This window comes from Oncorhynchus clarkii, chromosome 19 (genome assembly GCF_045791955.1).
Source record: "Oncorhynchus clarkii lewisi isolate Uvic-CL-2024 chromosome 19, UVic_Ocla_1.0, whole genome shotgun sequence".
In the NCBI taxonomy this organism is placed as follows: Eukaryota; Metazoa; Chordata; class Actinopteri; order Salmoniformes; family Salmonidae; genus Oncorhynchus; species Oncorhynchus clarkii.
The window spans coordinates 13100375-13122714 of record NC_092165.1 but is presented as its reverse complement, the minus strand read 5'-3'; the positions used below and the strand labels follow the sequence as shown (position 1 = coordinate 13122714).

The 22340-nt window shown below is 46.8% G+C and overlaps 1 protein-coding gene across 1 annotated transcript in view; it reads left to right on the top strand.

Moving 5' to 3' along the window:
- The window catches only part of LOC139374130 (vascular endothelial growth factor C-like), a 62168-nt gene that overhangs the window by 29093 nt on the left and 10735 nt on the right, over window positions 1–22340 (top strand). Inside the window, exon 4 of the mRNA XM_071115130.1 lies at window positions 5343–5482. Within this exon, the coding sequence (XP_070971231.1) occupies window positions 5343–5482 (140 nt within the window). The remainder of the gene's footprint in view (window positions 1–5342; window positions 5483–22340) is intronic.

The window sequence follows — 22340 nt, the reverse complement described above, 5'->3', positions numbered from 1 at the left end:
GAATTCCTTACAATCAAATGCCGACCTCATTATCTACCTAAAGAATTATCTTCGATTATAGTCACAGCTGTGTATATCCCCCCCAAGCAGATACCCCGACGGCCCTGAAAGAACTTCCCTGGACTCTATGTAAACTGGAAAATATACATCCTGAGGCTGCATTTATTGTAGCTGGGGATTTTAACAAAGCTAATATGAGAACAAGGCTTCCTAAATTCTATCAGCATATTAAATGTGCAACACGGGCTGGTAGCATTCTCGACCATTGCTACTCTATCTTCCGCAATGCATACAGAGCCCTCCCCCGCTCTTCCCCGCCCTCCCTTCGGCAATTCGGACCATGACTACATTTTGTTGATCCCAGCCTGTAGACAGAAACTAAAACAGGAAACACCCATGCTCAGGTCTATCCAATGCTCGTCTGACATATCGTATTCCATGCTTCAAGATTGCTTCGATCACGTGTCCTGGGATATGTTCCGGGTAGCCTCAGACAATAAAATTGATGTATATGCTGACTCAGTGAGCGAGTTAATTAGCAAATGCATCGGTGATGTTGTACCCACTGTGACTATTAAAACGTTCCCTAACCAGAAACCATGAATTGATGGCATCATTCGCGCAAAGCTGAAAGCACGAACCACCCAATTTAATCATGGCAAGGCAACTGGAAACATGACCGAATACAAACAGTGTAGCTATTCCCTCTGCAAGGCAATCAAACAAACAAAGCGTCAGTATAGAGACAAAGTAGAGTCGCAATTCAACGGCTCAGACACTAGACGTATGTGGCCGAGTCTACAGTCAATCACAGACTACAAAAGAAAACCAGCCTCGTCGTGGACATTGACGTCTTGCTCCCAGACAAATTAAACAACTTCTTTGCTAGCTTTGAGGACAATACAGTGCCACTGACACAGCCTGCTACCAAAGCCTGTGGGCTCTCCTTCACCGTGGCCAACGTGAGTAAAACATTTAAATGTGTTAACCCTCGCAAAGGTGCCGGCCCAGATGGCATCCCTAGCCGCGTCCTCAGAGCATGCGCAGACCAGCTGGCTGGTGTGTTTACAGACATATTCAATCAATCCCTATCCCAGTCTGCTGTGCCCACATGCTTCAAGATGGCCAGAATTGTTCCTGTTCCCAAGAAAGCAAAGGTAACTGAGCTGAATGACTATCGCCCTGTAACACTCACTTCTGTCATCATGAAGTGCTTTGAGAGACTAGTCATGGATCATATCACCTCCACCCTACCTGATACCCTAGATCCACTCCAATTTGCTTACCGCCTCAATAGGTCCACAGACGACGTAATCGCCACCACACTGCACATTGCCCTATTCCATCTGGACAAGAGGAATACCTATGTAAGAATGCTGTTCATTGACTACAGCTCAGCATTTAACACCATAGTACCCTCCAAACTCATCATTAAGCTCGAGACCCTGGGTCTCGACCCCGCCCTGTGCAACTGGGTCCTGGACTTTCTGACGGGCCACCCCCAGATGGTGAGGGTAGGAAACAACATCTCCAGCCCGCTGATCCTCAACACTGGGGCCCCACAACAGTGTGTTCTCAGCCCTCTCCTGTACTCGCTGTTCACCCATGACTGCGTGGCCATGCATGCCTCCAACTCAATCATCAAGTTTGCAGACGACACTACAGTGGTAGGCTTGATTACCAACAATGGCGAGACGGCCTACAGGGAGGAGGTGAGGGCCCTGTCAGTGTGGTGTCAGGAAAATAACCTCTAACTCAACTTCAAAAAAACAAAGGAGATGATTGTGGACTTCAGGAAACAGCAAAGGAAGCACCCTCCCATCCACATCGACAGGACAGTAGTGGAGAAGGTGGAAAGTTTCAAGTTCCTCGGTGTACACATCACAGACAAATTGAAATGGTCCACCCACACAGACAGCGTGGTGAAGAAGGCGCAGCAGCGCCTTTTGAACCTCAGGAGGCTGAAGAAATTTGGTTTGTCACCGAAAACACAACACAAACTTTTACAAATGCTCAATCGAGAGCATCCTGTCGGGCTGTATCGCCACCTGGTATGGCAACTGCTCCGCCCACAACCGCAGGGCTCAAACCGCAGGGCGGTTTGCACAACGCATCACCGGGGGCAAACTACCTGCCCTCCAGGACACCTACACCACCCGATGTCACAGGAAGGCCAAAAAGATCATCAAGGATAACAACCACCTGAGCCACTGCCTGTTCACCCCGCTATCATCCAGAAGGCGAGGTCAGTACAGGTGCATCAAAGCTGGGACCAAGAGACTGAAAAACAGCTTCTATCTCAAGGCCATCAGACTGTTAAACAGCCATCACTAACATAGAGTGGCTGCTACCAACATACATACTCAAATATCTTGCCACTTAAATCAATGTAATAAATGGATTTAATAAAGGTATCACTAGTCACTACATATCCTACATTACTCATCTCATATGTATATTCTGTATTCAATACCATCTACTGCATCTTGCCTATCCCGTACGGCCATCGCTCATCCATTTATTTATATGTAAGGTTGAAGTTGGAAGGTTACATACGCTTAGGTTGGAGTCATTAAAACTAGTTTTTCAGCCACTCCATAAATTTCTTGTAAACAAACTATAGTTTTGGCAAGTCGGTTAGGACATCTACTTTGTGCATGACACAAGTCCTTTTTCCAACAATTGTTCACAGACAGATTATTTCACTTATAATTCACTGTATCACAATTCCAGTGGGTCCGAAGTTTACATACACTAAGTTGACTGTGCCTTTAAACAGCTTGGAAAATTCCAGAATATGATGTCATGGCTTTAGCAGCTTCCGATAGGCTAATTGACATAATTTGAGTCAATTGGAGGTGTGTACCTGTGGATGTTATTCAAGGCCTACCTTCAAACTCAGTGCCTCTTTGCTTGACATCATGGGTAAATTAAAAGAAATCAGCCAAGACCTTTTTACCTTTACCTTTTCCAAACGCCTGAAGGTACCACATTCATCTGTACAAACAACAGTACACAAATATAAACACCATGGGACCACGCAGCCGTCATACCGCTCAGGAAGGAGACGCTAGAGATCTCCTAGAGATGAACATACTTTGGTGCGAAAAGTGCAAATCAATCCCAGAACAACAGCAATGGACCTTGTGAAGATGCTGGAGGAAACAGGTACAGAAGTATCTATATCCACAGTAAAATGAGTTATATATTGACATAACATGAAAGGCTTCTCAGCAAAGAAGAAGCTACTGCTCCAAAACTGCCAGAAAAAATCCAGACTATGGTTTGCAACTGCACATGGAGACAAAGATCATACTTTTTGGAGAAATGCCCTCTGGTCTAATGAAACAAAAATATGACTGTTTGGCCATCGTTATGTTTGGAGGAAAAAGGGGGAGACTTGCAAGCCGAAGAACACAATCACAACTGTGAAGCAAGGGGGTGGCAGCATCATGCTCTGGGGGTGCTTTGCTGCATGAGGGACATATGCACTTCACAAAATAGATGGCATCATGAGGGAGGAAAATTACGTGGATATGTTGAAGCAACATCTCAAGACATCATTCAGGAAGTTAAAGCTTGGTCGCAAATGGGTCTTCCAAATGGACAATAACCCCAAGCATACTTCCAAAGTTGTGGCAAAATGGCTTAAGGACAACAAAGTCAAGGTATTGGAGTGGCCATCACAAAACCTTACCTCAAGCCTATAGAAAATTTGTGGGCAAAACTTAAAAAGCGTGTGCGAACAAGGAGGCCTACAAACCTGAGTCAGTTACACCAGCTCTGTCGGAATGGGCCAACATTCACGCAACTTATTGTGGGAAGCTTGTGGAAAGCTACCCGAAACGTTTGACCAAAGTTAAACCACTTAAAGGCAATGCTACCAAATACTAATTGAGTGTATGTAAACTTCTGACCCACAGAGAATGTGATGAAAGAAATAAAAGCTGAAATAAATTATTCCCTCTACTATTATTCTGACATTTCACATTCTTAAAATAAAGTGGTGATCCTAACTGACCTAAGTAAGACTGTGAATTTTTACGAAGATTGAATGTCTGGAAATGTGAGAAACTGAGTTTAACTGTATTTGGCTAAGGTGTGTGTAAACTTCCGACTTCAACTGTGCATATTCTTATTCATCCCTTTCCATTTGTGTGTGTAAGTTAGTCGCTGTAAAATGTGTTAGATTACTTTAACATCTGCTAACCATGTGTATGTGACCAATAACATTTTATTTGAGCATGGCTAGTTGATTTTACGGATCTTTTAAGCATTTCTTTCCTCTGCCCTCAATTAACTATTATGTGGGTACAGTGGGAGTGTTCTTTAAGACAGCTCTTTGGTAGTGCTCACTTCCTTTCCTCAGATCATCCCGTCATTACAGTATTTTTGGTATTCCCCGGTATTCCCCTCACTTATAAACCATTCCCAATCTCATCAATGTATTCGGATAAGGGTTGCAGTATTTATTGCCGGGGCATTTGTCAGGTTTTACTGCTTTCTTAAAAGGAAGCTGGAATGGCCTCCGCCAAAGCCCATGCCAAGGTGCTGAGACTAATCAGACTGGGCTGCCTTGGTAACATGTCTGCCAGGTGGAGGATCGGGGTGATTGCTTAGGTCAGTTTTAATCATCCTAAATGACTATAGTCCTCATTGAGTGGTCTGTTATTTTTTTTGAGTGAATGTGGACTGACCTGTTTCATTGAAGGGAAGAAAAGTCTGGATTCAAGTCACAGAGACTTTTGTTTGCTATTCATGCTTTGGGGGCCAATGGCCATTCACAGACTCACTCTCAATCACTGCTTGAGTCTACTCCATTCCTCCCTATGCGGCCCTAGAACAGAGTAACCTCAATGAATAGTTTGTAATTGATCAAGGCGTGATACAGAAAGCTCCTGCCTCATTCCCTCTTTCATGGCTGCTATCCCGTCCACTTCAATGTTGTCTGTAGTTGGTTAGAGAGTTTATACACAGTGTGGTTGTGTGTCAGTGGTCTGTGAATTTAGAGTTGCACAACATGCCCCATTCTTAGCCCCACTTATCTGGTTGTTTTTAGATTTAATCTTCTACCCTCAAATGGTCCTGACTAGAAAGCTGCAAAGAAACTGTGGCAAAAAGCTTGATTATCAAGTTTGGTTGTGCCGTGACATCAACTAGACAAATACAGATCCTACAAGTACTATTATCTCTGACAGTTGCTTGATAAAAGTTGTTTTTCTCTCATAACTGTCTGAAAACCACTATTCATTGTAGTTTTCACCATTATGGTGACTAAATAAAACTGTCTGAAAGTCCTACTGTCTGTTACTTGACTCATTTTCTTTCTCTGTTTCTCCTAGCTGTTTGAAATCACAGTTTCCAGCAGTACAAATAACAACCTAGTGACGATCAGCTTTGCCAACCACACTGTGTGCAATTGTCTGTCCAAACTGGATGCCTACAGACAAGTACACTCCATCATACGACGATCTCTACCAGAGTAAGTGTTCCTTTTCTTAATCCAGTCCTCTAACTTAGCTATGTTGATCTGCTCCTACCCCTGTAGGAGTTAGGGGTAGTAGTAATAGTTAAGTTAGCTATGTTGATCTGCTTCTACCCCTGTAGGAGTTAGGGGTAATAGTAATAGTTAAGTTAGCTATGTTGATCTGCTCCTACCCCTGTAGGAGTTAGGGGTAATAGTAATAGTTAAGTTAGCTATGTTGATCTGCTCCTACCCCTGTAGGAGTTAGGGGTAATATTAATAGTTAAGTTAGCTATGTTGATCTGCTCCTACCCCTGTAGGAGTTAGGGGTAATAGTAATAGTTAAGTTAGCTATGTTGATCTGCTCCTACCCCTGTAGGAGTTAGGGGTAATAGTAATAGTTAAGTTAGCTATGTTGATCTGCTCCTACCCCTGTAGGAGTTAGGGGTAATAGTAATAGTTAAGTTAGCTATGTTGATCTGCTCCTACCCCTGTAGGAGTTAGGGGTAATAGTAATAGTTAAGTTAGCTATGTTGATCTGCTCCTACCCCTGTAGGAGTTAGGGGTAATAGTAATAGTTAAGTTAGCTATGTTGATCTGCTCCTACCCCTGTAGGAGTTAGGGGTAATAGTAATAGTTAAGTTAGCTATGTTGATCTGCTCCTACCCCTGTAGGAGTTAGGGGTAATAGTAATAGTAGGAGTAGTTCTGTAAAGTATCTTCTCTGCATTATATAGGTCTATTCTAGTGCCTTTTTCTGGATTCTTAATCCAGTCTACCCATTGTGTTTTCAGATCCAGTACATTGGATCCGTTGAATTAACTGCTAAAAGCATTCTAACAGATATCTGTCACAGGGACTTTTCCAAATGCCCAGAAAGTGAGAAGGAAGCATTGTCCACCACAGGACAGGAAATACACTTCAAGAACAGTTTGCAAGATGTTGCGGATGTATTTAAGCCTGCAAAGAGCTCGTTCTCGCACCAAGAAACTTAGGATAGAGTCTCTGCTGTCAGCATGCTAACCAAAAGTCCCCAGTTCCAACAAACTCGCTCAGTTTTTCCAGTCAGTTCCTGGATTCTGGTTCTCTTTATTGGGAGTATATGTGGTGAAAGGGTTGTGTGTGTTTTGAATACAGTGGGAGGTTGCCTTATGTTGTGCAGCAACAGTATTTTCCCTTGAACGGATATAGAGGTTCATATTGGCCAATTTAATGTGGACACCTATTGTTCCTGTGCTGTGAAGGCTTCCTGTCAGTGTGTTGATATAAGAGGTGCTACTACAGGAAATCCCAGCAGTGAACCTTGATTAACTTTCCATCTAGGCAGGGCAGTGCACTGTGGAGCATTATGGACTGAGTCCATAGTCACTACGTGTAGTGAGGACAGTTAAACGGATGGCGTTTCTGTCACCAGACCTGAAATCAATTTGACATAATTAGAGTTAGTGTCATTTCCTCCATCATACACACCTGTGCAGCACCCACTTGGGTGATGTAAAGATGAGTTGTTGCTACTCCTGCAGTAAACGTCCAGAAGCATAACTTAACCTGCCTCAACTTATGAAAACTGCAGTATATCGTGAGCAAGAGGTTACACGGGAGATGTATCTACAGACAGCCTCTCGTCTTGTCTGTCTGCTGTGTTTACGTCAGAGGAGCAGAGGAGTGTAGACTTGGCCCCGGACCCGAACACCTAGCCCGGCCCCCAGTCTCACGCCCCCACATGTACTGTACATTAAGCTGTGTTTACATACAGTAGTTTTCTGGGAGAGGTAGGAGAGTTAGCTGGGGTGTTAACTGTTTAGCCTAACCAGAACATGTCGGGGGACAATATTGTTTCAGAGCCTCCACCAGACTTAGAGCAGTTGTTCTTCTACAGTAGGGTACATGTATCTAGAGGTTTACCACCAAGCAGTAGCAATTGCAGTAGTAGTATTAGTAGCAGTAGCAGCAGTAGTAGCAGTAGCAATAGTAGTAGCACTAGCAGTAGCAGTAGTAGAAGCAGTAGCAGTGGACAGTAGCAGTAGTACTAGTAGTATCAGTAGTAATAGCAGTAGCAGTAGTAGTAGCAGTAGTAGTAGTAGAAGCAGTAGCAGTAGTAGAAGCAGTAGCAGTAGAAGTAGCAGCAGTTGTAGTAGTAGCATTAGTAGTAGCAATAGTACTAGCAGTAGCACTAGTAGTATCAGTAGTAATAGCAGTAGCAGTAGTTGTAGTAGTAGCAGTAGTAATAGCAGTAGCAGTAGTAGTAGCAGTAACACTAGCAGTAGCACTAGTAGTAGAAGTAGCAGTAGTAGTAGCAGTAGTACTAGTAGTAGCAGTAACACTAACAGTAGCAGTAGCAGTGGTGATATAAGGAGCAGCAAGGTGGGGACGGCCTGTCAACACCCCAAGGAGAGGAGAGCAAGACCAGGGAACAAGGCAAGCAAACAGGCTTAGGAGCAACACTCCATAAACACTTAGAATTTACTATAGACAATGAGCTCATAGCTAAAACCTCAAGCCCTATTTATAACTCTGGAGCCTAAGGATTAATCAACAAGGGCCCAGAGTTTGACCTGCTTCAGTTCACGTGTTCAGGAAAAAGTCCTCGCCCCAAAATTGAATGGCTCATTTCAAACCGAAATAAGAAACGCTACGCCAACTGACGTGTTCACTGGCCTTGTCATGTCATGTACTGTCAATTCATAGTCTCTAAGATGGCGCCGGAGGAGATGGCTGCCGTTTTACGGTCTCCTAACTATTTGTGCTATTATGTGTTTTTTTTCGCGATATTTGTTAATTATTTTGTACATAATGTTTCTGCCACAGTATCTTACGGCAGAAAAGAGCTTCTGGATATCAGGACAGCGATCACTCACCTCAGATTAGACAAAGATTTTTTCAACAACAAGAAGGACTTACACGATATTCTCCAAACACCCCACAGGGCAGACATCCCAATTATTCGCAAAAGGAAGCGACGCAGAGGACGAAGAGCCGGATGCCTCGTCCGGACCCGCAGAAGGCGAGTAGGAAAGCTGCCGTTACCGTCAATATTACTTGCCAACGTGCAATCATTGGACAATAAACTAGACGAGGTACGATCACGAATATCCTACCAACGGGACATCAAAAACTGTAATATCCTATGTTTCACTGAATTGTGGCTGAATGACGACATGGATATTCAGCTAGCAGGATACACGCTCCACCGGCAAGATAGAACAGCACACTCCGGTAAGACGAGGGGGGGCGGTCTGTGCATATTTGTAAACAACAGCTGGTGCACAAAATCTAAGGAAGTCTCTACATTTTGCTCGCATGAAGTAGAGTATTTTGTGATGAATTGCAGGCCACACTACTTGCCTAGAGAGTTCTCAGCTATACTTTTTGTGCCTGTTTATTTACCACCACAAAGAGATACGGGCACTAACACCGCACTCAGTCAGCTGTATAAGGAAATAAGCAAACATGAAACCGCTCACCCAGAGGCGGCGCTCCTAGTGGCCGGAGACTTTAATGCAGGGAAACTTAAATCAGTTCTACCAAATCTCTACCAACATGTTAAATGTGCAACCAGAGGGGGGAAAAAATCTAGATCACCTGTACTCCACACACAGAGATGTGTACAAAGCTGTCCCTCGCCCTCCATTTGGTAAATCTGACCACAACTCTATCCTCCTGATTCCTGCTTACAAGCGAAAATTAAAGCAGGAAGCACCAGTGACTCAGTCTATAAAAAAGTGGTCAGATGAAGCAGATGCTAAACTTCAGGACTGTTTTGCTATCACATGTTCTGGGATTCTTCCGATGACATTGAGGAATACACCACATCAGTCACTGGCTTTATCAATAAGTGCATTGAGGATGTCATCCCCACTGTGACTGTATGTACATACCCCAACCAGACACCATGGATTACAGGCAACATTGCAACTGGATCCTGGACTTCCTGACGGGCCGCCCCCAGGTGGTGAAGGTAGGTAGCAACACATCTGCCACGCTGATCCTCAACACTGGAGCTCCCCAGGGGTGCGTGCTCAGTCCCCTCCTGTACTCCCTGTTCACCCACAACTGCATGGCCAGGCACGACTCCAACACCTTCATTACATTTGCAGATGATACAACGGTGGTAGGCCTGATCACCGACAACAACGAGACAGCCTATAAGGAGGAGGTCAGAGACCTGGCCGTGTGGTGCCAGAATAACAACCTATCCCTCAACGTAAACAAAACTAAGGAGATGATTGTGGACTACAGGAAAAGGAGCACCGAGCACGCCCACATTCTCATCGACAGGGCTGTAGTGGAGCAGGTTGAGAGCTTCAAGTTGCTTGGTGTCCACATCAACAAACTAGAACAGTCCAAACACACCAAGACATGAAGCCTATAGCCCCTCAGGAAAGTAAAAAGATTTGGCATGGGTCCTGAGATCCTCAAAAGGTTCTACAGCTGCAACATCGAGAGCATCCTGACCGGTTGCATCACTGCCTGGTATGGCAATTGCTCGGCCTCCGACCGCAAGGCACTTCAGAGTGTAGTGCGTATGGCCCAGTACATCACTCGAGCAAAGCTGCCTGCCATCCAGGACCTCTACACTAGGCGGTGCCAGAGGAAGGCCCTAAAAATTGTCAAAGACCCCACCCACCCCGGTCATAGACTGTTCTCTCTACTACCGCAAGGCAAGCGGTACCGGAGTGCCAAGTCTAGGACAAAAAGGCTTCTCAACTGTTTTTACCCCCAAGCCATAAGACTCCTGAACAGGTAACAAAATGGTTACCTGGACTATTTGTATTGTCCCCCAACCCCTCTTTAATGCTGCTGCTACTCTCTGTTTATCATATATCCATAGTCACTTTAACTATACGTTCATATACATAATACCTCAATTGGCCCGACCAACCAGTGCTCCCGCACATTGGCTAACCAGGCTATCTGCATTGTGTCCCACCACCCGCCAACCCCTCTTTTACGCTACTGCTACTCTCTGCTCATCATATATGCACAGTCACTTTAACCATACCTACATGTACATACTACCTCAATAAGCCTGACTAACCGGTGTCTGTATATAGCCTCGCTACTCTTATTTCTTTATTTCTTTACTTACCTAGATACACACACACACACACACACACACACACAATGTGACACAATGTTTAGATCAATAGTAAGTCTCTGCATGTATGAGTCTCTGTAAGTCTCATACATGCTCTTAGTATACTAACAAGGGATCTTGCTCTCTATTTCTGCCTAGCATTGCTCTCTTTCAGTGCGACTAGTGTAAATGTTTATTGCCCTTGTGTCAACCCCACAGACTGAAGGATTAGCCTTTCGCCCGTTCTTGACATGTGCCGGCAAGCCGAGAAATGACTCATTCCCCAAGGTGAAAAACTCTCCCCTAGCAATGCAATGGCAATTGGAACTCCATTGATCTGTAAGCCCTAATGTTCTCCATGTCCTAAAGCTGTGGTGTTGTTGTGACCGACCAGGGAGGACAGTATTGCCAAGAGAGAGCTGCAGATCGATCCCAGATGAGAGGCCTGCTACAGTCAGATCCAGGGTTGCGTTCCAAATGATACCCTGTTCCTTTTATAGTGCTCTATTTTTGACCAGGGCCCATAGGGAATAGGGCGCAATTTGGGATGGAGACCAGAGGTCCAGGTCATGACTACCTGGCTCAAAGATCTATGGCAGGATATGAGCCATGCTACAAGGCTGTTTTGCACAAGCCGTGTCATAGGGGCCAATCAATAGGATAGGTTGAAGCACGATGAATTACAATGTAGGTGACTGAGTGTTTTTGGTACGGAAAAGTTTATTCATGGGATAATGCTTGAGTTCAGTAGTAACGTTTAACGATGTGTGGTTAATGGATAGAATCTTACCTGACGTGATTGAAATGCCTGGTCCTCTTTATTGCGTTGCCGTAAATGAGAATGTGTTGTCAGTCAATTTACCTGGTAAAATAAAGATTAAGTCAAATTGAATAAATATGTTAGAGGCTGAGAGTCCATGTTCAGGATGTCTATGAAGTTATGACTTATCTGGCTGTGACATCACCACATATCAAATGATGGAATAAAGGTCTTATTTCAGAGGGAGTAAAGTTGACAAATGATCAGCGTTCGTCCCCTAAGACCCCGAGTTGGTCCTGGAGTTGTCAGAACCTTCCAGAGAGAGTCAGCAGACCTGTTTATTATTATGTGATATTTTACAACAGCATTTTTTCTGCCTGCTCCTCGGTCAGAGTGATTTTCAATAGCAGGAAAACGCATCATCCCTCGGCGAGTGAGCTGCTCTCTCTCTCATACATCGCCAGGCTTCGCTCAGCTCCTCGCGTAAGAAAAAGCAGATGTGTTCCTACGGCGAGCAGAACTTTGTTCTGCTAGCATGCATCCCAAATTGCACCCTTTTTCCCTTAATAGTGCACTACTTTCGACCAGGGCCCATTTGGCTCCAAACAAAAGTAGTGCACTATATAGGGAATAGGGTGCCATTTGGGACGCCTCCCTTGTGTTTTTCTTCTTTGCCTTGACACTAAGGGGTGTCTCTTTCCACCATTCCTTTCTGCCTGTAGCTCCAGTGGGGGTATGGTTACATAGCAGCAACAGTTTATGTTCTGATTGCGGACACAGAGGCATTAAAACTGTATACAACATCTAAAAGTGACCTAATGGAGTCTAGTCTAGACCAATCCATCCCCAGAATGATTCCGGATTACAGAAATAGGACCAAATTAAGCTGTGAGGGCTAATAATAATTGATCAGTTTGGGCTGCGGATTCAGCTAGCTGCTAAAGACTGATACAGACCCGTGGGTCCAGTAGTAGAGCTCTGATCTTTCTCTGGTCTGTTTCTCTGCGGTTCTTTTCCATGGATCTTTACTCTTAACTGTTGTGAATGCTCAGGACACACAGACCATTACGTGCACAGGTCTCTCAACATGTGTAAGGATCTCACCTATTGATATCAGTAGAAAAATCATGAGGAGATGCTACGGAATGGTCGTCTAATACATGTTGGCCAGTTCTGTCGTCATATAAATAGACACGTACGGAGAATGCTGTTGTCTAAATGGCAACATCTCCTGATCATATAGTCTGTAGGCTGCCAGCGTTAACACAATGTGGTCTAATGTTACTTATCAAGACCCAGGGCTAAGAAGTGCCAAAGAAGGAGCTCTCTGCCCTCAAACATACTGGACACAATAAACCATTAGAGAGATGAGCTACTCTTCAGAGTGAAGAGAAAGGCTTTCAACTTGAGAGTGTAATTCCTCAAATGTCAAATATTAGAGTGTGTTGTCCTGATCTGTTCTCGGGCAGCTACCGCGGTGAGGTGGAAGGACAGGTAATAACTATGACAAGTTGGCTAAGAGTTTCACGCTCGCTCGCTTGTTCTTTGGGGTGGAGGTTTTGTGAGTTACTCACAGGCGTAATGAAAATCAAATCTCTCTCTGGGATACCGCAGGGCAAACAGTTAGCCGTTAGCCGAGCGAGAGGAGCGAGGAGGAGCTCAAAGGGCACCCCAGCCGTTACCTAAGATGACGTTGATCCTGGCGTGCGGCTGCCAGTCAGTCAGTCAGTCAGTCAGGGGGGAAAAAACCTCAGTGCCAGTAAAACGCTTGATGTCAAGAGACGCAACACAGATGTGCTGCTGAAGCTTTGTTTCTCCCATTTTAAAATATACATATCTTTGCTTGAGCTTGTAGAGTATGTGCGGGTAAAATGTTGAGTGAGGCTAGTCTTCCTACTCCGAAAGATGACCTTTTTTTGTTGCAACAGATACGTAGCTAGTTTTACAGATGGACATTTAATGGGGGACCTATTCAAGAAGAGGACGTTTGGCATATGGAATGCTGACGTGCGTACTCCGTAGACCTGTGCCATAAATTGGAGCAGGAAATGACATTACAGCAGGTACCGCCAAGACTGCAGAGCTATAAAATATAACATTATGTACAGTGATGCTCTATATCACCAGATCAATTTAACATAAGAAAAGCTACTAAATCAGGTGGATGACCCCCTAATGCATAGTCTACCTTCTATTGTATGCACACAGTTATTATTCATTTCAATCCATCACATTCCAGAGGAGGCCCTGTACATACCAATCCATTCATCATAGGAAATATAGACAGTAGTTGATTTGCTATATGAATCAAAACAACACATACCAAGAGAGGCCTTCACATACCACATGCAAATCCCATCCCGATGTGAATTATAGACAGTAGTTGTACTATGTTAATCAAATCACATGCAGCAAAGTTTCCCGGCTGAAGGAGAACTAACATGTTCCTGGGATTACCCCAGCCTATGTATTATCAAGGGGGGTGACACCTTGGCTGTCTAAACGGACACGTCTGTTGTGTGTTACGAAAGGTGCACAGTGCACGTGTTGTTAATCAGATTACGTGGCTTCCTACGAAGCCACAAACATGCCAGGAGGGTGATTTTCGTGACTTTCTTCAGCCCTTTGGAATGTGTTGTCTGCTTAAGCCACTGTGTGTATGGTAATTGAAAGCACATTGACAGTCCCTCAAACGTGTAGAGCTGCCACTGAGCCGTTTCATGGCAACTTTTATTTCAAATAAATAGTCGAAAGGATATGTTTTTGTTTTCCATAGATAATCAACCCAAAATGTTAATTCAGCCAACATCTGTTTGCATTGTAGCCTTTGAAACGAATGCTTTGTGAATTCAAAACAGTCCATTTTTTTCTGAAGTGCTCTAACCACTAACTGTAATTTGTTATCAGGTCGACTAAGCTCACTCTTCACTTTCAATCAGGGGCACAACTTTCACTGGGGACGGGGGGGGGACATGTTCTGAAATGGCATTTTTGTCCCCCACAGTTTTGTGGGGATGTGATTGGAATGTGATTGGAATGTGATACAAAATGAGGCAACACTGTGCTTTAGGACCATGTGGACACCTCCGAGCGGTCGGGTAGGCTGTTTGGAGTGTTTATCCGACTGGATACATTTTTTAAATTAATTATGTCCCCTCCACTTCTTAAACAAAAGTAGCACCCCTGCTTTCAAGCATATGGATGCTTACTGTGATTAGCACACCAATTGTGGAATGTCTCAGATATGTTTTCGGAGGCTCAGAGGTTCTGACCTCAAAGAGGCCTGACTAATTTTGTTGTTGCCGGGATTTCCATAATAAAAGTGCCTGCCCATCCCCCTTACTCACCCCAACGCCCTCCAATGACAGAATGTTGTACCCGGGTCATATATCAGACAGGACCTCCATTTGAAGACAGGATGATCTTAGACCTGGGGAGAAGAAGGCAGAGAGACGGAGGTTGAGATGGAGGGGGAGAGTCATAAATCACTACCAGACGCAGAGACGGGGAGAGGGGGAGAGTCATAAATCACTACCAGAGCAGAAGGGGAAACGGATGTAGAGACTGAGGGGGAGACGGAGGTTGAGATGGAGGTGGAGAGTCATAAATCACTACCAGAGCAGAAGGGGAAACGGATGTAGAGACTGAGGGGGAGACGGAGGTTAAGATGGAGGTGGAGAGTCATAAATCACTACCAGAGCAGAGGGGGAAACGGATGTAGAGACTGAGGGGGAGACGGAGGTTGAGATGGAGGGGGAGAGTCATAAATTACTACCAGAGCAGACGGGGAGACGGAGGTTGAGATGGAGGTGGAGAGTCATAAATCACTACCAGAGCAGAGGGGGAGACGGAGGGGGAAACGGATGTAGAGACTGGGGGGGAGACGGAGGTTGAGATGGAGGGGGAGAGTCATAAATCACTACCAGAGCAGACGGGGAGACGGAGGTTGAGATGGAGGTGGAGAGTCATAAATAACTACCAGAGCAGAGGGGGAGACGGAGGGGGAAACGGATGTAGAGACTGAGGGGGAGACGGAGGTTAAGATGGAGGTGGAGAGTCATAAATCACTACCAGAGCATAGGGGGAAATGGATGTAGAGACTGAGGGGGAGACGGAGGTTGAGATGGAGGTGGAGAGTCATAAATCACTACCAGAGCAGACGGGGAGACAGAGGGGGAAACGGATGTAGAGACTGAGGGGGAGACGGAGGTTGAGATGGAGGGGGAGAGTCATAAATCACTACCAGAGCAGAGGGGGAGACAGAGGGGGAAACGGATGTAGAGACTGAGGGGGAGACGGAGGTTAAGATGGAGGGGGAGAGTCATAAATCACTACCAGAGCAGAGGGGGAAACGGATGTAGAGACTGGGGGGGAGACGGAGGTTAAGATGGAGGGGGAGAGTCATAAATCACTACCAGAGCAGAGGGGGAGACGGAGGGGGAAACGGATGTAGAGACTGAGGGGGAGACGGAGGTTAAGATGGAGGTGGAGAGTCATAAATCACTACCAGAGCAGAGGGGGAAACGGATGTAGAGACTGAGGGGGAGACGGAGGTTGAGATGGAGGGGGAGAGTCATAAATCACTACCAGAGCAGACGGGGAGACAGAGGGGGAAACGGATGTAGAGACTGAGGGGGAGACGGAGGTTAAGATGGAGGGGGAGAGTCATAAATCACTACCAGAGCAGACGGGGAGACGGAGGTTGAGATGGAGGGGGAGACGGAGGTTAAGATGGAGGGGGAGAGTCATAAATCACTACCAGAGCAGAGGGGGAGACGGAGGGGGAAACGGATGTAGAGACTGAGGGGGAGACGGAGGTTGAGATGGAGGGGGAGAGTCATAAATCACTACCAGGGCAGACGGGGAGACGGAGGTTGAGATGGAGGTGGAGAGTCATAAATCACTACCAGAGCAGAGGGGGAGACGGAGGGGGAAATGGATGTAGAGACTGGGGGGGAGACGGAGGTTAAGATGGAGGTGGAGAGTCATAAATCACTACCAGAGCAGAAGGGGAGACGGAGGGGGAAACGGATGTAGAGACTGAGGGGGAGACGGAGGTTAAGATGGAGGTGGAGAGTCATAAATCACTACCAGAGCAGAAGGGGAAACGGATGTAGAGACTGAGTGGGAGACGGAGGTTGAGATGGAGGGGGAGAGTCATAAATCACTACCAGAGCAGAAGGGGAAACGGATGTAGAGACTGAGGGGGAGACGGAGGTTGAGTTGGAGGTGGAGAGTCATAAATCACTACCAGAGCAGACGGGGAGACGGAGGGGGAAACGGATGTAGAGACTGAGGGGGAGACGGAGGTTAAGATGGAGGTGGAGAGTCATAAATCACTACCAGAGCAGAGGGGGAAACGGATGTAGAGACTGAGGGGGAGACGGAGGTTGAGATGGAGGTGGAGAGTCATAAATCACTACCAGAGCAGACGGGGAGACGGAGGTTGAGATGGAGGTGGAGAGTCATAAATCACTACCAGAGCAGACGGGGAGACGGAGGTTAAGATGGAGGTGGAGAGTCATAAATCACTACCAGAACAGAGGGGGAGACGGAGGGGGAAACGGATGTAGAGACTGAGGGGGAGACGGAGGTTGAGATGGAGGTGGAGAGTCATAAATCACTACCAGAGCAGACGGGGAGACGGAGGTTGAGATGGAGGTCGATAGTCATAAATCACTACCAGAGCAGAAGGGGAAACGTATGTAGAGACTGAGGGGGAGACGGAGGTTGAGATGGAGGTGGAGAGTCATAAATCACTACCAGAGCAGACGGGGAGACAGAGGGGGAAACGGATGTAGAGACTGGGGGGGAGACGGAGGTTAAGATGGAGGTGGAGAGTCATAAATCACTACCAGAGCAGAGGGGGAGACGGAGGGGGAAACGGATGTAGAGACTGAGGGGGAGACGGAGGTTAAGATGGAGGTGGAGAGTCATAAATCACTACCAGAGCAGACGGGGAGACGGATGTAGAGACTGAGGGGGAGACGGAGGTTGAGATGGAGGTGGAGAGTCATAAATCACTACCAGAGCAGACGGGGAGACGGAGGGGGAAACGGATGTAGAGACTGAGGGGGAGACGGAGGTTGAGATGGAGGGGGAGAGTCATAAATCACTACCAGAGCAGAGGGGGAGACGGAGGGGGAAACGGATGTAGAGACTCGGGGGGAGACGGAGGTTAAGATGGAGGTGGAGAGTCATAAATCACTACCAGAGCAGAGGGGGAGACGGAGGGGGAAACGGATGTAGAGACTGAGGGGGAGACGGAGGTTAAGATGGAGGTGGAGAGTCATAAATCACTACCAGAGCAGAGGGGGAGACGGAGGGGGAAACGGATGTAGAGACTGAGGGGGAGATGGAGGTTAAGATGGAGGGGGAGAGTCATAAATCACTACCAGAGCAGACGGGGAGACGGAGGGGGAAACGGATGTAGAGACTGAGGGGGAGACGGAGGTTAAGATGGAGGGGGAGAGTCATAAATCACTACCAGAGCAGAGGGGGAGACGGAGGTTAAGATGGAGGTGGAGAGTCATAAATCACTACCAGAGCAGAGGGGGAAACGGATGTAGAGACTGAGGGGGAGACGGAGGTTGAGATGGAGGTGGAGAGTCATAAATCACTACCAGAGCAGACGGGGAGACGGAGGGGGAAACGGATGTAGAGACTGAGGGGGAGACGGAGGTTAAGATGGAGGGGGAGAGTCATAAATCACTACCAGAGCAGAGGGGGAGACGGAGGTTAAGATGGAGGTGGAGAGTCATAAATCACTACCAGAGCAGAGGGGGAAACGGATGTAGAGACTGAGGGGGAGACGGAGGTTGAGATGGAGGTGGAGAGTCATAAATCACTACCAGAGCAGACGGGGAGACGGAGGGGGAAACGGATGTAGAGACTGAGGGGGAGACGGAGGTTGAGATGGAGGTGGAGAGTCATAAATCACTACCAGAGCAGAAGGGGAAACGGATGTAGAGACTGAGGGGGAGACGGAGGTAGAGATGGAGGTGGAGAGTCATAAATCACTACCAGAGCAGAGGGGGAGACGGAGGGGGAAACGGATGTAGAGACTGAGGGGGAGACGGAGGTTAAGATGGAGGTGGAGAGTCATAAATCACTACCAGAGCAGAGGGGGAAACGGATGTAGAGACTGAGGGGGAGACGGAGGTTGAGATGGAGGTGGAGAGTCATAAATCACTACCAGAGCAGAGGGGGAAACGGATGTAGAGACTGAGGGGGAGACGGAGGGGGAAACGGATGTAGAGACTGAGGGGGAGACGGAGGTTGAGATGGAGGGGGAGAGTCATAAATCACTACCAGAGCAGACGGGGAGACGGAGGGGGAAACGGATGTAGAGACTGAGGGGGAGACGGAGGTTGAGATGGAGGTGGAGAGTCATAAATCACTACCAGAGCAGAGGGGGAAACGGAGGGGGAAACGGATGTAGAGACTGGGGGGGAGACGGAGGTTGAGATGGAGGTGGAGAGTCATAAATCACTACCAGAGCAGAGGGGGAGACGGAGGGGGAAACGGATGTAGAGACTGAGGGGGAGACGGAGGTTGAGATGGAGGTGGAGAGTCATAAATCACTACCAGAGCAGAGGGGGAGACGGAGGGGGAAACGGATGTAGAGACTGAGGGGGAGACGGAGGTTGAGATGGAGGGGGAGAGTCATAAATCACTACCAGAGCAGACGGGGAGACGGAGGGGGAAACGGATGTAGAGACTGAGGGGGAGACGGAGGTTGAGATGGAGGTGGAGAGTCATAAATCACTACCAGAGCAGAGGGGGAAACGGATGTAGAGACTGAGGGGGAGACGGAGGTTGAGATGGAGGTGGAGAGTCATAAATCACTACCAGAGCAGAGGGGGAGACGGAGGGGGAAACGAATGTAGAGACTGGGGGGGAGACGGAGGTTAAGATGGAGGTGGAGAGTCATAAATCACTACCAGAGCAGACGGGGAGACGGAGGGGGAAACGGATGTAGAGACTGAGGGGGAGACGGAGGTTGAGATGGAGGTGGAGAGTCATAAATCACTACCAGAGCAGAGGGGGAGACGGAGGGGGAAACGGATGTAGAGACTGAGGGGGAGACGGAGGTTAAGATGGAGGGGGAGAGTCATAAATCACTACCAGAGCAGAGGGGGAGACGGAGGTTGAGATGGAGGTGGAGAGTCATAAATCACTACCAGTGCAGAGGGGGAGACGGAGGGGGAAACGGATGTAGAGACTGAGGGGGAGACGGAGGTTAAGATGGAGGGGGAGAGTCATAAATCACTACCAGAGCAGAGGGGGAAACGGATGTAGAGACTGGGGGGGAGACGGAGGTTGAGATGGAGGTGGAGAGTCATAAATCACTACCAGAGAAGGGTAAGACCTGCTTTTTCACTTCCATGAGGAAACAAATGGTCTACATTTTCATGGAGAAAAAATGTTTAGGCTCCCCTGTCAATCCGTTAGTTTGCCTCTCGCAGAGCTCGTGTATGGTTGGCATTTCCTCATTACTAAACCAGAGGCCGTTTTTTTAACACTGGGTTTGCCCTTACGGATGCCTTTTCAACTGCACTGACCAGCTGAATGCACTGTGACACTTTAGTTACACAGTTGTACTGCATGTCGAATGAAGCCTTAGACCTGCATGCACTCACAGTACGGTGGCTAGTTACACAAGTGTGCGTTGAACACAGCCGTATCAAACTTTTTAGGAATGTTCAGTGCTGGGGGTAGTAGAGTTTGTTAGCATTTTTGCACCTAAACACATGAAGCTTCGAGTGTGAGTTCCAGGAGCTACAGCGGAAGCCTTAGCTCTAGCACAGCACCTACTCTGGTGTGTAGCACAACGGAATGTCAACGCAGTAATTCATTTCATACACTTGTTTTCTTTACCATAAACTTCCCACCTGCTCCATTCATATTCTCCCCCCTCTTGAAAGGATGACAACAGCGAACCTCCATAGAGGCGCTAAGTGCTATTTGTTGGCTCTCTCTTCAGAGGCAGAATGGAGCTAGTGAGGTTCTCTTTTCAGTGCATTTTCCTTAGTGGTGATAAACTCAGCCTGGCAGGAACTACTGACTAGAGTATACAGGTTATGTAATATATCTGGTTCTGCTGAAATGCAGTTTATTGTCTTAGGAGGTAGGGTTGCTTTTTTCAGGGGGTTCATTGAAAGAAGAAACTGCTGTGTGTTTACAAAGAACCTTGGAAGTTGGACTATACTGAAATATTTTACTGAGTTACACTTCCTAAAAGGAAATCAATCAATTGAAATGAATGCATTAGGCCTAATCTATGGATTTCACATGACTGGGCAGGGGTGCAGCCATTGGTGGGCCTGGCAGGGCATAGGCCAACCCACTGGGGAGCCAGGCCCAGCCAATCAGAATGAGTTTTTCCCCACAAAAGGGCTGTAAAAACAGACAGAAATACTCCTCAGTATGTTCAGTGTAAATACCAATTCACTTCAATACATTTTAATTGGATTTATTGCCATTTTACTTTTGTGTCAAATCTCTTGCAATTCTACCGCTGTTACATTCACGTGGATCAGATGTTGCTTAACAACAGTCCTTCTCGATGTGAAGTTTATGTAGAGTTGACGTGTTTTAAATGCACTCCACTACATCTTTGATATTAAACACATTTCAACTCCACCCTGCTGAGAGCTATCCCTTTTCTTTCACAGCAGTTAAAGCAGCCAGAATCAAGTTCAGCTCGGGATGCGGCCGTGCTTTCACTGGCTAGCGGTTGCACTGTAGCACGAGCCGCGTGTTTGTCTCGGAGCAAAAAGACAGATGGATGGAGCATGACACTGGCTCTGATAAAGTCCGTGTGGGTTGGTTGGCAGCATGTGATTTCAACTGGATTCTCAGCAGTGGTCTAGCCTAATGTGTAACAGTATGAGAAAAAGCAGAGCACTGGGCTCCGAAATGGATGATATCAGAAATGTCAAAAACTAAATAGACCCATATTGGTCTGGCAAGTGTCACGACAGTCAGTCATTTGTCCAATGTGTTTTGTCAATGGAAAGCCAATGGAAAGTGTGTGAGTAGGATATTATTGTGGAGGTTGTGAAGACAGAGACGATGATGATCGCTGAACTCTGAGAGAGAGAGAGAGAGAGCTGAAGAGAGAGAGAGAGAGCTGAAGAGAGAGAGAGAGAGAGCTGGAGAGAGAGAGAGCTGGAGAGAGAGAGAGAGAGCTGGAGAGAGAGAGAGAGCTGGAGAGAGAGAGAGAGCTGGAGAGAGAGAGCTGGAGAGAGAGAGAGAGAGAGAGAGAGAGAGAGAGAGGGAGGGCTGGAGAGCGAGAGAGAGGGCTGGAGAGAGAGAGAGTTGGAGAGAGAGAGAGCTGGAGAGAGAGAGAGCTGGAGAGAGAGAGAGAGAGAGAGAGCTTGAGAGAGAGAGAGAGAGAGAGAGAGAGAGAGAGAGCTGAAGAGGGTCAGAATCATGTGACGTGTGTGCTAGCCTCACCATGTGCCTCGAGTTAGAGCGACAAACAGTGTCTCCGGTTTTTATCCTTTTCACTTTCCTCCCCCTAAATGATCATCCCCGTTGACAGATCCAGTGGCGAAAGAAGTGCCACGTTCTGAAGTATGACTTCTGTCTGGGAACTATGCAGTGATTCACAATCAAAGTGTTCTATTCTAGGACGTGTGATGTGGAACGGAAAGGAAGCGCAAGAGATGAATACAGCTCTAAGCTAAAGTGAAGGGTCTTACCAATGTTAACCAATATTTACTAGGCTACCAAATATATTCTTCTGACTTTTTTTCCATTGCTCTCCATTGATGTCTTCCCAAGAGTCCTCTCTCTTTGATGGTTGTTTGTCTAAACTCAATCAGCATCCCTCTTATCTTTAAGAGGACAGAAATGTTTCATGTCATCAGAGCCAGTTGGCTTATTCATTCTCACTCTGCGATTAGATGGGCTGCTAACCCAACTTTGATGTGCTGGGTGGGAGTTGTCAAAATATCCCTTAAAATAGCCAGTCCAGCCCTGTCACATTTCATCCAACAACCAAAACAACATCAAATGCTACATAGCTTTGTG